At 40.5% G+C, this 17,501-nt stretch overlaps 1 protein-coding gene across 1 annotated transcript in view; it reads left to right on the top strand.

Annotated features, from left to right (window-relative positions):
• The window catches only part of map3k5 (mitogen-activated protein kinase kinase kinase 5), a 198,083-nt gene that overhangs the window by 152,928 nt on the left and 27,654 nt on the right, over positions 1-17,501 (top strand). Inside the window, exons 22-24 of the mRNA XM_061987193.2 lie at positions 1,838-2,015; positions 16,983-17,151; positions 17,238-17,423. Of these exons, the coding sequence (XP_061843177.2) occupies positions 1,838-2,015; positions 16,983-17,151; positions 17,238-17,423 (533 nt within the window). The remainder of the gene's footprint in view (positions 1-1,837; positions 2,016-16,982; positions 17,152-17,237; positions 17,424-17,501) is intronic.

Raw genomic sequence — 17,501 nt, 5'->3', positions numbered from 1 at the left:
AGCGAGCTGGGAGAGGAGGAAACTCCCAACGAGTTCACACGTTTCTGCTCCGTCAAAACTTCCCATAGTGACGTCAAATGTTGCATTGTTCTTTTTTTGCCATGGTGTACTGTTGTGGATGAGAATGGAGTTTTTTGCGTGGATGATGATGTTTCTTTCGTTGCCTGTGATTGAGTCGTAGTCTGAGGCGAAGTCTAGTGCTTGAGTCGGTAGGTCTTGCGTGATGGAAGGGTAAAATTCCTCGATATCAAAGGAGATAAAGTTGTGCTGTTGTTTGTCTTGGATGTTGTTGAACCATTTGATTACTGCTGCTGTCTTTCTCCATTGGTTGAGTGGTGTTTTGTCCTTGATTTTTGTGTTGACTCTGTCCAGGATTATTTTGCTGATTTTTCCTATTTCAGATTTAGTTGGGTTTATTAATCGGCATGTTGGGTTATTTGCGAAGTTGGGTTTGTGGTCCTTCAATGTGATGAAGGCTTCCTTGTTGGCTGTGGCGTCCACCCTGTCCTCAATGTCCAGTTCAGCCGCGATCCTTTTATTTTCCAGGTGGATGTTCTGTAAGGTGTTGGGTTGCGCTTTTTTGTATGATTTGGTGATGCTTCTGTCCATATATATATATATATATATATATATATATATATATATATATATATATATATATATATATATATATATATATATATATATGTGTGTGTGTATATATATATGTATATGTGTATGTGTGTGTATATATATATATATGTATGTGTGTATATATATATATATATACTGTATATATATATATATATATATATATATATATGTATATATATATGTATGTGTATATATATATATATATATGTATATATATATATATATGTATATTTATATATATTTTTTTATTTTTTATTTTTATTTTTTTAAATTAAACATAAGTCAATTAAAAAATAATTAAGATTACCTTAAACACTGGAAAAAAATAGCTTTATTTTTGTCTGTCCCCACTTCCTAAAAATGCAGTCTCTGCATCCTAGGAATCCAGACCTATCAAAATTTACCATTAAAAGCCTTACAAAATGTTATACTTTTCACATATGTGTGTTATTCCTCATCCCAGCTATACTTTTAGTTTATTCGAATAAAAAAAACAAAAAACTATTTTGTGAAAATTCACACTTAAGTCCCTGTTGTACCTTAACACATTACCCCCTCTGATAATATATATTATATTTAATACTCCACAAGTCACATGGTCAGGTGTATATTCAATGATATTTCAACTAGGAATTGGGGGATTTGACGTTAATGTGTTAGCGTCTATGTCTACACACTATTAGCTTGAATGCTATGTGGGTATATGTCATGTATTGCTAATTCTACTGCCAAAAACGCATTCCTGTTACTTTCACTCATGTTACTCAAATGAGTCATCTTCAGCTTAGGTACTGTGTAGTAAAATTGTATAAAGTTGCCTGAGACGAGCCAAGACATATTTTGAGTAGTTCATCATGTGTACAATCACGCTTCTTGTTGCAAAAAGACAGGAAATGAAGAGAATTTTTATAACATGCAAATAGCACTGATTTGGTAGAATGGCCTTTCTACATATGCAGGTAGTGGACCCTCAGTAAGCAGATTTCAACCTAAAATTAGAAGAAAAAATACACTTGAAATCTAAAACAAGAACCTATTTCCAGAAACAAGATCAAGAAGTTTGGCATCGACAGATCTGTTTTTCTGTGGATCTTTCCCTGTAACTTTTCTTGCACGTTTTACTGTATACATTCATGCAGTTAGACGTTACCATCACACATTATTGTTTGCTTGATTTTCCTCTCACGTCTAATTTGTCCTTTAGAGTACCTCCGCAGCATCTCCCTGCCAGTACCGGTGGTGGTGGAGGACACCAGCAGCAGCAGCGAGTATGGCTCCGTCTCCCCTGACAACGACCTCAACACCAACCCCTTCATCTTCAAGCCCAGCGTCAAGTGCTACAGTGAACGCGACGTCAAGGGGCCCAGATCCCTTTTCCTCAGGTAAAATGAGCCAGAGCATGTTGACACTAACAATCATTTATATTCTAAGGCGTAGGTGTCAAACTCAAGCAGGCCCGGCCCTAACCAATCTGGCGCCCTAGGCAAGATTTTAGGTGGCGCCCCCCCACATCGGCAGTGAAGTGTATATACTCACAAGAAACCGAATAGCTTTGTCTTTGACCTTTTTTTTTTTACTTACAACTATACCTAACATATAAAGGGGTGGAAAAGTGACTATTACCTGCAGGGCAAACATTAGCTAACCAGAAGGCAATAACAATGTAAACAAAAAACACCTGCTTAAAAGATCTAATACAAATGTCCCTGAGGAATGTAAGGTGGGAGTACTGTAATTACCTAACATTACATTATTATTTTCCATAACAATTTAGCCCCCTCCACAATATTAACCCGACGTTAAAACAGAACTAGCTATTTATTGATTAGCAATTGCCGAATCATGTAACATTAGCTTAATGCTAAAAAGCCAGGTTACTATCACATTCTGTAACAGACAAATAATTTCATGTAGGCTAACGTTACCTACCTGCTACCTCTGTCTTTTCTCGTTTCTCCTCCTCTTCTTTTCTCTTTTTTCTTCCCTGGGCACCTGACAATTTTGGCCGTTTTGACATCTTGTGTTGATTTTTTTGATGTGGTGACGTCCAAAAAGAGTCATGATACGGGAAGGGAGGGGGCGCACCGTGCGGGGGGAGGGGGGGGTGGGGGGTGTAACAAATAATAATATTTCTATTAAATAGGCTTTACTTTGCATTTTAATTAACGTGGGATTATTTTTTGTATTTAGAAATAATACTACCAACTTTTTTTTTTTTTTTTTCCTCCAACATTTGTGGCACTGGCGTGGCGCCCCCTGATGGACGGCACCCTTAGCATTTGCCTATACGGCCTATGCCAAGGGCCGGCCCTGAACTCAAGGCCCAGGGGCCAAATCTGACTCGCCACATCATTCTTAGGTGCCCCGCCACATCGTTCTATGTGGTTTGCCAAATAATTTTATTGTGGCCCGCCACTTCATTTGTACATGGACTAATTTCAATGGCACACTACACAATTCTAATGTGGTCCACCACATAATTTTATGTCGTCCGCCACTTTATTTTCACGCGGTCCTCCACATATTTTATGTGGCCCGAAACATCATTCATGTGGCCTTCGAAAGGCTGGAAATAAAAAAGCACTTGCTGGCTAAATGTATTTGTTATTTTAATTTTGACAGGAAAATGTTGCACATGCAATTGCATATGTTCTACACTTTAAAGGCCTACTGAAATGCAATTTTCTTATTTAAACGGGGATAGCAGGTCCATTCTATGTGTCATACTTGATCACTTTGCGATATTGCCATATTTTTGCTGAAAGGATTCAGTAGAGAACATCGACGATAAAGTTCGCAACTTTTGGTCGCTGATAAAAAAGCCTTGCCTGTACCGGAAGTAGCAGACGAGTAGCGTGACGCCACAGGTTGTGGAGCTCCTCACATCTGCACATTGTTTACAATCAAGGCCACCAGCAGCGAGAGCGATTCGGACCGAGAATGCGACGATTTCCCCATTAATTTGAGCGAGGATGAAAGATTCGTGGATGAGGAAAGTGAGAGTGAAGGACTAGAGGGCAGTGGGAGCGATTCAGATAGGGAAGATGCTGTGAGAGGCGGGTGGGACCTGATATTCAGCTGGGAATGACTAAAACAGTAAATAAACACAAGACATATATATATACTCTATTAGCCACAACACAACAAGGCTTATATTTGATATGCCACAAATGAATCCCGCATAACAAACACCTCCCCCCTCCCGTCCATATAACCCGCCAATACAACTCAAACACCTGCACAACACACTCAATCCCACAGCCCAAAGTACCGTTCACCTCCCCAAAGTTCATACAGCACATATATTTCCCCAAAGTCCCCAAAGTTACGTACGTGACATGCACATAGCGACACGCACGTACGGGCAAGCGGTCAAATGTTTGGAAGCCGCAGCTGCATGCGTACTCACGGTACCGCGTCTGTGCATCCAATTCAAAGTCCTCCTGGTAAGAGTCTCTGTTGTCCCAGTTCTCCACAGGCCAATGGTAAAGCTTGACTGTCATCTTCCGGGAATGTAAACAATGAAACACCGGCTGTGTTTGTGTTGCTGCAGTCGGCCTCAATACACCGCTTCCCACCTACAGCTTTCTTCTTTGCTGTCTCCATTGTTCATTGAACAAATTGCAAAAGATTCACCAACACAGATGTCCAGAATACTGTGGAATTTTGCGATGAAAACAGACGACTTAATAGTTGGCCACCATGCTGTCCCAAAATGTCCTGTACAATCCGTGACGTCACGCGCGGGCGTCATCATACCGAGACGTTTTCAGCAGGATATTTCGCGCGAAATTTAAAATTGCACTTTAGTAAGCTAACCCGGCCGTATTGGCATGTGTTGCAATGTTAAGATTTCATCATTGATATATAAACTATCAGACTGCGTGGTCGGTAGTAGTGGGTTTCAGTAGGCCTTTAATATTATTATAATCAAAAACAGTTGCCTTTGTATATTGTGTAACATGGCTATTAAACGTTTATTTTCATATATATCGGGGCGGTATAGCTCGGTTGGTAGAGTGGCCGTGCCAGCAACTTGAGGGTTGCAGGTTCGATACCCGCTTCCGCCATCCTAGTCACTGCCGTTGTGTCCTTGGGCAAGACACTTTACCCACCTGCTCCCAGTGCCACCCACACTGGTTTAAATGTAACTTAGATATTGGGTTTCACTATGTAAAGCGCTTTGAGTCACTAGAGAAAAAGCGCTATATAAATATAATTCACTTCACTTCACTTCACATATATATTCCAGCGTTGGCATTAACGTACTTTTTGTGTCTTTTTACGCCTTGAAACCAGAAAGGATGCGAAATCCCGGAAGTCCACGTGTCCCCTGGACGCACGTTTTTTTATGTATTAATTTTTACCGATCATCGCTTTTCGCGGACGTTTTGTTTGCCATGTTTTCCAAAGTTGAGCTTACCCACCTCAATACTTTTGATCCATCGGTAGGGGTGAAAATGGCCTTAAATGGAAGATGACAGGAAATGCTGTCATTCTGTATGTTCATAGCCAATTTTAATGAACATTTCGATTTAGGATATCCCATGTACAAATATATAAAGGCCATTCTTACTCAACAGCCATACATGTCACACTAAGGGTGGCCGTATAAACAACGCCAACACTGTCATGAACCTGTGCCATATTGTGAAACCATACTAAACAACAATGACAAACACATTTCGGGGGAATATTTGCACCGCAACACAACATAAACACAACAGAACGGTACCGTATAGCTCGGTTGGTAGAGTGGCCGTGCCAGCAACTTGAGGGTTCCAGGTTCGATCCCGTTTCCGCCATCCTAGTCACTGCTGTTGTGTCCTTGGGCAAGACACTTTACCTACCTGCTCCCAGTGCCACCCACACTGGTTTAAATGTAACTTAGATATTGGGATTCACTATGTAAAGCGCTTTGAGTCAATAGAGAAAAAGCGCTATATAATTCACTTCACTTCACTTCACAGAACAAATACCACAATTCCCTGCACTACCAACTCTTCTGGGACGCTACACTATTTTATTTGGTACAGGGTGTAATTATAAGTGTGACCACTAGATGGCAGTCAAACATAAGAGATACGTCTCAAGTAAACAACACCGACATTTTAAATGTCCCATTGAAAATATAGAAGATTACACACGGCGTTCAAAAAATCTATCAAAATGTTTTAGTAGTAAATATTTTAGTGCCATTTGTAATATGAAGTAGTGTAAAGTTCTTACTTATATCTGTCAATAAACTCGCCATGAAAGCGCTAAAACATACCGGTGTAGTGAGTTGACATTATTCACTTTTATGACAACCTTTTTCCAAAACACAATATAGAATGTGAGATACAACAGGATAATGCATACATGTATCATTTGTTTTCAAAACGCTTACAAAAAAGTGGGACCCCAAAAATGTACTATGGGACCCCATTTTTATGACTTGATGGGGTCCCTGGGACCCCGTTTTGAAGATTCCTAGCACCAACACTGTATTCACTGTCCCTCAATAAAAAAGAGTTTGACACCCCTGTTCTAAGATATATTGAATGGCAAGTTATTTCCATCAACATTGCTCTGAGTTACAGTTGGACTTTTTTTGAACATGCGGTTGCCTATTTGAGCTTGCTTTTTTGTCATCACAATAATTATTTTGGGGGTCCCGAAAAACACAATTTTAAAATTGGCTCACGATCACCACCTTGTAAATTAGTAAAAAAAAAAAAAAAAAAAATAGCTCCCTACACCAGTTTCACGTATAGACACAAAAATAGCTGGACACGTCTATCATGACAAGATGCACTTAAAAGTCCTCAAGAAGTCATATTTGAAAACAAACAAGTCAGCCATCTTAGTTTCCGTCTGCCATTTTTCGAACAAAAACAGGGGTCGTACTTTAATGGACTCCAGCTAGGGGCTTTGACCAATTGAGCCACAGTTAAAATTACAGATACTAAACAGATGAGCGATGATATATTGCGAAGAAATTTTGGCAACGCCATAAGACGTGGGCGTAGCATAGCGCTAAACTTTGATCTAATTGTTTGCCACGAAACACGAAATGTCCATAACTCGGCGCCACAAAATCCGTTATCAATCCTAATTGGTAGAAATGATGATGAAGACACCCAGAAGCGCCAGATGTGTCAGTACCTGTTCATACCCATTCATAGTGGCGAAAATTGCTGCTCGCCATCACCATTCAAACTGTCATTACGTCGCTTTAAAGTACAAACCCTGTTTCCATGTGAGTTGGGAAATTGTGTTACATGTAAATATAAACAAGTGGAGGAGTTCAAGTACCTCGGAGTCTTGTTCACTAGTGAGGGAAGAGTGGATCGTGAGATCGACAGGCGGATCGGTGCGGCGTCTTCAGTAATGCGGACGCTGTATCGATCCGTTGTGGTGAAGAAGGAGCTGAGCCGGAAGGCAAAGCTCTCAATTTACCGGTCGATCTACGTTCCCATCCTCACCTATGGTCATGAGCTTTGGGTTATGACCGAAAGGACAAGATCACGGGTACAAGCGGCCGAAATGAGTTTCCTCCGCCGGGTGGCGGGGCTCTCCCTTAGAGATAGGGTGAGAAGCTCTGCCATCCGGGAGGAGCTCAAAGTAAAGCCGCTGCTCCTCCACATCGAGAGGAGCCAGATGAGGTGGTTCGGGCATCTGGTCAGGATGCCACCCGAACGCCTCCCTAGGGAGGTGTTTAGGGCACGTCCGACCGGTAGGAGGCCGCGGGGAAGACCCAGGACACGTTGGGAAGACTGTCTCCCGGCTGGCCTGGGAACGCCTCGGGGTCCCACAGGAAGAGCTGGACGAAGTGGCTGGGGAGAGGGAAGTCTGGGCTTCCCTGCTTAGGCTGCTGCCCCCGCGACCCGACCTCGGATAAGCGGAAGAAGATGGATGGATGGATGGATGGGTAAATATAAACGGAATACAATGATTTGCAAATCCTTTTCAACCCATATTCAATTGAATGCACTACAAAGACAACATATTTGATGTTCAAACTCATAAACCTTATTTTTTTTTTTGCAAATAGTAATTAACTTAGAATTTCATGGCTGCAACACGTGCCAAAGTAGTTGGGAAAGGGCATGTTCACCACTGTGTTACATGGCCTTTCCTTTTAACAACACTCAGTAAATGTTTGGGAACTGAGGAGACACATTTTTTAAGCTTCTCAGGTGGAATTATTTCCCATTCTTGCTTGATGTACAGCTTAAGTTGTTCAACAGTCCGGGGGTCTCTGTTGTGGTATTTTAGGCTTCATAATGCGCCACACATTTTCAATGGGAGACAGGTCTGGACTACAGGCAGGCCAGTCTAGTACCCGCACTCTTTTACTATGAAGCCACGGTGATGTAACACGTGGCTTGGCATTGTCTTGCTGAAATAAGCAGGGGCGTCCATGCTAACGTTGCTTGGATGCCAACATATGTTGCTCCAAAACCTGTATGTACCTTTCAGCATTAATGGCGCCTTCACAGATGTGTAAGTTACCCATGTCTTGGGCACTAATACACCCCCATACCATCACACATGCTGGCTTTACAACTTTGCGCCTATAACAATCCGGATGGTTCTTTTCCTCTTTGGTCCGGAGGACACGACGTCCACGGTTTCCAAAAACAATTTGAAATGTGGACTCGTCAGACCACAGAACACTTTTCCACTTTGTATCAGTCCATTTTAGATGAGCTCAGGCCCAGCGAAGCCGACGGCGTTTCTGGGTGTTGTTGATAAACGGTTTTTGCCTTGCATAGGAGAGTTTTAACTTGCACTTACAGATGTAGCGACCAACTGTGGTTACTGACAGTGGGTTTCTGAAGTGTTCCTGAGCCCATGTGGTGATATCCTTTACACACTGATGTCGCTTGTTGATGCAGTACAGCCTGAGGGATCGAAGGTCACGGGCTTAGCTGCTTACGTGCAGTGATTTCTCCAGATTCTCTGAACCCTTTGATGATATTACGGACCGTAGATGGTGAAATCCCTAAATTCCTTGCAATAGCTGGTTGAGAAAGGTTTTTCTTAAACTGTTCAACAATTTGCTCACGCATTTGTTGACAAAGTGGTGACCCTCGCCCCATCCTTGTTTGTGAATGACTGAGCATTTCATGGAATCTACTTTTATACCCAATCATGGCACCCACCTGTTCCCAATTTGCCTGTTCACCTGTGGGATGTTCCAAATAAGTGTTTGATGAGCATTCCTCAACTTTATCAGTATTTATTGCCACCTTTCCCAACTTCTTTGTCACGTGTTACTGGCATCAAATTCTAAAGTTAATGATTATTTGCAAAAAAAAAATGTTTATCAGTTTGAACATCAAATATGTTGTCTTTGTAGCATATTCAACTGAATATGGGTTGAAAATGATTTGCAAATCATTGTATTCCGTTTATATTTACATATAACACAATAATTTCCCAACTCATATGGAAACGGGGTTTGTACAACACGACTGCACCGGTAGGTAATTTGTCCTTTTCTACTGAATGTTTCCTGGTTTTTTTGCATCTCCGGTGGACTTGACATGCCCCCAAACACACTCACGCAAATGACGCATGTGCAATTACGCCATACTTGCCAACCCTCCCGGATTTTCCGGGAGACTCCCGAAATTCAGCGCTTCTCCCGAAAACCTCCCGGGACAAATTTTCTCCCGAAATTCATGGACCTGAGTCCGCTAACCCACAATATAACCAGCATACCTGCCCAATCACGTTATAACTGTAGAATGATGGAGGGCGAGTTCTTGGTTTTTTATGTGGGTTTATTGTTAGGCAGTTTCATTATCGTCCTCCCAGAGCGGCAACAACACACAACAACAGCAGTCACGTTTTTATATACCATAAAGCAGTTCGTCTGCCGTAAACAGCAATGTTGTGACACTCTTAAACAGGACAATACTGCCATCTAGTGCATTTGATGAAAGCACTTTTGTGCGTGCCACACATCAATGCATCATCAGAGTTCAGCATGGTTAGAAAAATAGTGACAGAATAGAACAAGGATGGACAATTCAACCCTTAACTCAACAATGAGTAGATGAGTGGTATGTGTGTGTATATGTGTAAATAAATGAACACTGAAATTCAAGTATTTTTAATATATATATATATATATATATATATATATATATATATATATATATATATATATATATATATAATAAAATTAATATATATATATATACGTATACATATATATATATATATATACATATACATATAATAAAATAAATATATATATATATACGTGTATGTATGTATGTATATATATATATATATATATATATATACGTATATATATATAGCTAGAATTCACTGAACGTCAAGTATTTGTTATATATATATTATATATATATATATATATATATGAAATACTTGACTTGGTGAATTCTAGCTGTAAATATACTCCTCCCCTTTTAGCCACGCCCACCACCACGCCCCCTCCCACCCCGACCACGCCCACCCCCACCCCCCACCTCCCGAAATCGGAGGTCTCAAGGTTGGCAAGTATGAATTACGCCAGAACCCATACTGACAGAGAAACAAGTGATGAAACAAAGGGAGAATTAGTGGGGAAAATCTAATATAAAATATCCTTTTGAGAGATACTGTATATATATATTTCATAATGGGAGGAAGAGAAAGGACTAAAAGACTAGATTAGACCCCAAGTGAAAATGTCTGTTTGCGCTGTTAAAAAAAACATAATGTTTAAAAAAAAAAAAAAACATTTCTATAGATCACACCTTGTTGGGTGTACATTTTATTACTTGAGATTAAAAAAAAAGCACTTCTAATTGTGAATAATTACAATTAATTAAGTTAACTATGTGCAAAACGTAAATAATCATGATTAAATATTTGAATCGTTCGACAGCCCTAATTCTATTCATCATATTCAACATCCATCCATCCATTTTCTACCGCTTGTCCCGTTCGGGGTCGCAGGGGGTGCTGGAGCCTATCTCAGCTGCATTTGGGCGGAAGGCGGGGTACACCCTGGACAAGTCGTTGCAGCATCAAGAAACCTAATTATTAGGGATGTTCCGATCAGGGATTTTTGCTGCTGATTCCGATATCGATCATCCGTGAATGAGATCGGCTGATACCAACACTGACACGATCACATGTATTACCTAAAGTTTTCAATGTATTTATGGTGAGTGCTATTGACAGTTTAGCAATATAAACAGAATATTTAAACTAGTTCCCTGTTCTCTTTTATTACGTACATTGTTTGAACTAAACAAAGTCAATAGTACACGATAACTAAAAAAAAAAATCTAACTACCGTACAATTGACGACTCATTTAAATCCTTTAGTTTTTGCCCTCTAAATTCTCCTGTGTCCAGGGAATTGTTCCCTGAGTTTGTTAACATTAACAAAAACTAAAAAAAAAAATAAAAAAAAATATACCGCATTTTTCGGAGTATAAGTCGCACCTGCCGAAAATGCATAATTAAGAAGGAAAAAAACATATATTAGTCGCACTGGAGCCCGGCCAAACTATGAAAAAAAAAGCGACTTATAGTCCGAAAAAAACGGTACTGACATCATCCTTGGTATTGAAAACGTGTGCTGACTGTGACAACGCTGACACACCAACAGTTGTTATATTATCCTCTCTCGAGACTCTCATCCATGGTGTGCTTTCAAGCTCTCTTAGCAGTTATCTTAGCTTTTAGCATGCCTGCTCCAGGCTTGTTCTCTGTGTTTGAGATGTTTAGCCTCGTCCTCCAGTAAAAATGGTACTTGAAATACAAAAAATGCAGTTTATTTGCCGTGATGGAGGTGATTATTATTAGCTTAGGGGAGCGCTCCACACAATTAGCTACTAGTCGCTTGTCAGCCGTGGCACTAAAAATAAACACTGCGTCAGCCATAAGGGATAGAAGGTGTTTGTGATGGGCATTACCGTATTTTCCGCACTATAAGGTGCACCGGATTATAAGGCGCACCTTAAATGAATGGCCTATTTTAAAACTTTGTTCATGTATAAGGCGCACCGCATTATAAGGCGCACCGCATAATAAGGTGCACCGCATTATAAGGCGCACCGCATTATAAGGCGCATAGAATAGACGCTACAGTAGAAGCTGGGGTTACGTTATGCATCCCGTAGTTGCGAGACCTGTTGTGGCTCAATATTGGTCCATATATAAGGCGCACCGGATTATAAGGCACACTATCAGCTTTTGAGAAAATTGTAGATGTTTAGGTGCGCCTTATAGTGCGGAAAATACGGTAAAATACATTAATTGGCAATGGCGATCACTTACTTTTTCATGAAAATTGGCCGATACTGATGAGTGGCCGGTCAATCGGCACATCCCTACTAATTACTGCTTTTGTCTAATAAGATCATGCAGAATTTCATGGTTTTTGCCAGTATAGGTTTGTTATGTTTTGTTTCTCCTTTCAAGGAAGTTCCCATAAAATGAAGCAAACAAAAACATTTTTTTGAACAGATAACAAACCTGACACTAATTGACATCATTTGAAAACGTTTGTATTAGGGATGTCCGTTAATATCGGCCTGCAGATATTATCGGCCGATAAATGCGTTAAAATGTAATATCGAAATTATCGGTATCGTTCTTTTTATTATCTGTATCGTTTTTTTTGTTGTTGTTGTTTTTATTTTTATTTTTTTTTTATTAAATCAACATAAAAAACACAAGATACACTTACAATAAGTGCACCAACCCAAAAAAACTCCCTCCCCCCTTTACACTCATTCACACTCATTCACACAAAAGGGTTGTTTCTTTCTGTTATTAATATTCTGGTTCCTACATTATATATCAATATATATCAATAAAGTCTGCAAGGGATACAGTCCGTAAGCACACATGATTGTGCGTGCTGCTGGTCCACTAATAGTACTAACCTTTAACAGTTAATTTGACCAATTTTCATTAATTACTAGTTTCTATGTAACTGTTTTTATATTGTTTTACTTTGTTTTTTATTCAAGAAAATGTTTTTAATTTATTTATCTTATTTTATGAATTTTTTTAAAAAGTACCTTTATCTTCTGGTTGTCCAAATTAGGCATAATAATGTGTTAATTCCACGACTGCATATATCGGTTGATATCGGTATCGGTTGATATCGGTATCGGTCATTAAAGAGTTGGACAATATCGGAATATCAGATATCGGCAAAAAGCCATTATCGGACACCCCTAGTTTGTATACAATTGTATACATTGTGGCAACGTTCCCTCTAAGGTGCGCATCTGCGCAATTGCGCACTCCTCACGCGTCCTCTGCGCACAGCAAATCTATGCCGCGCAAAAAATCAAATCCCACTCTAAACAAAATAAACAAATCATTTGTTTTGTATGATTTTGCAATGCAACTGTGAGTAACAGGTGACGAAAGGCGGCCACAACAGATAAAACAATGTTTGTCAACACTTAAATTATTGTAACGTCTGTGGAGACACTTAAAGGAGGACAGGAATTCCATCAGTCCCTTTTATTTAGCGAAATTGTTTGTCGGCCATAACCACACCAAAACAATGTGTGAAATACTTTATTTAAAATACTTTTATCTAGCAAAACTGGTCGTTGTCTACCGTACAAACCAAGCCAAAAGCAACTCTTTGTCATCTGTTATGTCAACAGCAGCCGCTTGCTCTCTCTCTCACCTGCACCAACACATACACTATGGCAATTAGCCACTGGTGCGTTTATGGCCACACAAAAAGTTGGACAACTCCAACACTACACGTAAAGTGTAAATTTCAGGTCGTTTTACTATGACTCCTCAATCAGTGTGCTTATTCTACTGTCATTTGTTAAGAATGTTATTTTTTGGATATTAATCATGAAATGATGTTACGGGACTACATAATTGCTAATAAAAATATTTATTTTACGAACAGAAAGTTAATAAACACTTCATCTCATGCAACATGTGAATGTTTTAAGGGGAACTAAATCTTTCCAAAGCAGGACCCCCACCAAGGCATAAAATACTATAGTGCATAGCTGATTAAAAAAAAAACAATATCTAAGTGGGCTAAATCACATATATTAGAAAATAATCTCTTGAAATTGACTAGTCACTTGATTATAATAATAAGACATTTAAATTGTTATGTCAGGTTTGAGACAAATGTGCTGCTGGTATAGCCACAGTGTGCACGTCTGTATTCCACTGAATGCTCAGGGTGTTTGTGCGTTTGCTCACACACATGAAAAATTAGAGGGAACATTGCATTGTGGTCATCTTCTAAGCGCAGTTCTACTCAGTGGCCTAGTGGTTAGAATGTCCGCCCTGAGATCGGTAGGTCATGAGTTCAAACCCCGGCCGAGCCATACCAAAGACTATAAAAACACCTCCCTGCTTGGCACTCAGCATCGAGGGTTGGAATTGGGGGTTAAATCACCAACAATGAATCCTGGGCGCGGCACCGCTGCTGCCCACTGCTCCCCTCACCTCCCAGGGGGTGAACAAGGGGATGGGTCAAATGCAGACATACTTGCCAACCCTCCCGGATTTTCCGGGAGACTCTCGAAATTCAGCGCCTCTCCCGAAAATCTCCCATGACAAATTTTCTCCCGAAATTCAGGCGGAGCTGGAGGCCACGCCCCCTCCAGCTCCATGCGGACCTGAGTCCGCTTTCCCACAATATAAACAGCGTGCCTGCCCAATCACATTATAACTGTAGAATTATTCGAGGGCGAGTTCTTGGTTTCTTATGTGGGTTTATTGTTAGGCAGTTTCATTAACGTCCTCCCAGCACGGTAACAACACACAACAACAGCAGTCACGTTTTTGTCTACCGTAAAGCAGTTTGTCTGCCGTAAACAGCAATGTTGTGACACTCTTAAACAGGACAATACTGCCATCTACTGTACATGCATATGTGACAATAACATCTAGGACTTTTAGAGAGTGCAGTACACAACTGCGCACACAACAAGGAGACGAAGCAGACGAACGAGGAAGATACAGCCGTGGCGACGCCGGCGAAGAGTAAGATGAAGAAATACGCTTGTAAGTTCCAAGCCGCAGCTGCGATTGGACCTGGATAGCCTCCGGGAAGAAGTAGTGGACTACCAAGTGCTTAGCAGTGAAGATCTTCCCCAGGAAGCACAGATTGACCGGTTTTGGGCCATGCTAGGGAGAGATGGAAGATTCCAGACTCTAGTGCATTTGATGAAAGCACTTTTGTGCGTGCCACACAGCAATGCATCATCAGAGAGGGTGTTCAGCATGGTTAGAAAAATAGTGACAGAGAATAGAACAAGAATGGACAATTCAACCCTTAACTCAACAATGAGTAGATGAGTGTTATGTGTGTGTATATGTGTAAATAAATGAACACTGAAATTCAAGTATTTATTTTATATATATATATATATATATATATATATATATATATATATATATATATATATATATATATATAAAATAAATATATATTTATAGCTAGAATTCACTGAAAGTCAAGTATTTGTTATATATATATATATATATATATATATATATATATATATATATATATATATATATATATATATATATATATACAGGTAAAAGCCAGTAAATTAGAATATTTTGAAAAACTTGATTTATTTCAGTAATTGCATTCAAAAGGTGTAACTTGTACATTATATTTATTCATTGCACACAGACTGATGCATTCAAATGTTTATTTCATTTGATTTTGATGATTTGAAGTGGCAACAAATGAAAATCCAAAATTCCGTGTGTCACAAAATTAGAATATTACTTAAGGCTAATACAAAAAAGGGATTTTTAGAAATGTTGGCCAACTGAAAAGTATGAAAATGAAAAATATGAGCATGTACAATACTCAATACTTGGTTGGAGCTCCTTTTGCCTCAATTACTGCGTTAATGCGGCGTGGCATGGAGTCGATGAGTTTCTGGCACTGCTCAGGTGTTATGAGAGCCCAGGTTGCTCTGATAGTGGCCTTCAACTCTTCTGCGTTTTTGGGTCTGGCATTCTGCATCTTCCTTTTCACAATACCCCACAGATTTTCTATGGGGCTAAGGTCAGGGGAGTTGGCGGGCCAATTTAGAACAGAAATACCATGGTCCGTAAACCAGGCACGGGTAGATTTTGCGCTGTGTGCAGGCGCCAAGTCCTGTTGGAACTTGAAATCTCCATCTCCATAGAGCAGGTCAGCAGCAGGAAGCATGAAGTGCTCTAAAACTTGCTGGTAGACGGCTGTGTTGACCCTGGATCTCAGGAAACAGAGTGGACCGACACCAGCAGATGACATGGCACCCCAAACCATCACCCAACCATACAAATTTTGCATTTCCTTTGGAAATCAAGGTCCCAGAGTCTGGAGGAAGACAGGAGAGGCACAGGATCCACGTTGCCTGAAGTCTAGTGTAAAGTTTCCACCATCAGTGATGGTTTGGGGTGCCATGTCATCTGCTGGTGTCGGTCCACTCTGTTTCCTGAGATCCAGGGTCAACGCAGCCGTCTACCAGCAAGTTTTAGAGCACTTCATGCTTCCTGCTGCTGACCTGCTCTATGGAGATGGAGATTTCAAGTTCCAACAGGACTTGGCGCCTGCACACAGCGCAAAATCTACCCGTGCCTGGTTTACGGACCATGGTATTTCTGTTCTAAATTGGCCCGCCAACTCCCCTGACCTTAGCCCCATAGAAAATCTGTGGGGTATTGTGAAAAGGAAGATGCAGAATGCCAGACCCAAAAACGCAGAAGAGTTGAAGGCCACTATCAGAGCAACCTGGGCTCTCATAACACCTGAGCAGTGCCAGAAACTCATCGACTCCATGCCACGCCGCATTAACGCAGTAATTGAGGCAAAAGGAGCTCCAACCAAGTATTGAGTATTGTACATGCTCATATTTTTCATTTTCATACTTTTCAGTTGGCCAACATTTCTAAAAATCCCTTTTTTGTATTAGCCTTAAGTAATATTCTAATTTTGTGACACACGGAATTTTGGATTTTCATTTGTTGCCACTTCAAATCATCAAAATTAAATGAAATAAACATTTGAATGCATCAGTCTGTGTGCAATGAATAAATATAATGTACAAGTTACACCTTTTGAATGCAATTACTGAAATAAATCAAGTTTTTCAAAATATTCTAATTTACTGGCTTTTACCTGTATATATATGAAATACTTGACTTGGTGAATTCTAGCTGTAAATATACTCCTCCCCTCTTAACCACGCCCCCAACCACGCAAAATCGGAGGTCTCAAGGTTGGCAAGTATGAATGCATAGGACAAAATTCATCACACCTAGTGTGTGTGACAATCATTGGTACTATAACTTTAACTTAACTTAATTAACACTTTGTGTTTCAGCATCCCAGTCGAGAACTTTGAGGACCACAGTGCCCCCCCATCGCCTGAGGAGAAGGATTCAGGCTTTTTTATGCTGAAGAAAGACAGCGAGAGGCGAGCCACCCTGCACCACATCCTCACAGAGGACCTGGACAAGGTGGTGGCCAACCTGACGGAGGCCCTCACACAGGTGTGCTATGAGACATAGGCGCTTGTATTGCTACACTGAGAAAACTCATTCCCTCTGCCTCCTCCCCATCATCATCGAACCTCTAGGGATCGGAGGAAATGAAGCTGAAGCCTCAGCACATCTCCACTCTGGTGGTCAGCCTGGCCGACTTTGTCCGCATGGCCGACAGGAAAATCATTGCCCGCACGTTGTCTCAACTCAAGCTGGAGCTGGATTTCGATAGCACGGCCATAAGCCAGCTGCAGGTCGTACTGTTCGGCTTCCAGGATGCTGTAAGTATCAAAGTGGAGCCTGCAGTGAAGACCTCAATTAGATTTTTAACTAGTCCACGTTTGTAGGCAGAAGTACTT

The sequence above is a fragment of the Nerophis lumbriciformis genome, linkage group LG26, assembly GCF_033978685.3.
Source record: "Nerophis lumbriciformis linkage group LG26, RoL_Nlum_v2.1, whole genome shotgun sequence".
NCBI classification, from domain to species: Eukaryota; Metazoa; Chordata; class Actinopteri; order Syngnathiformes; family Syngnathidae; genus Nerophis; species Nerophis lumbriciformis.
The sequence above is the reverse complement of the archived record's forward strand: the minus strand, read 5'-3'. Positions and strand labels throughout refer to the sequence as shown.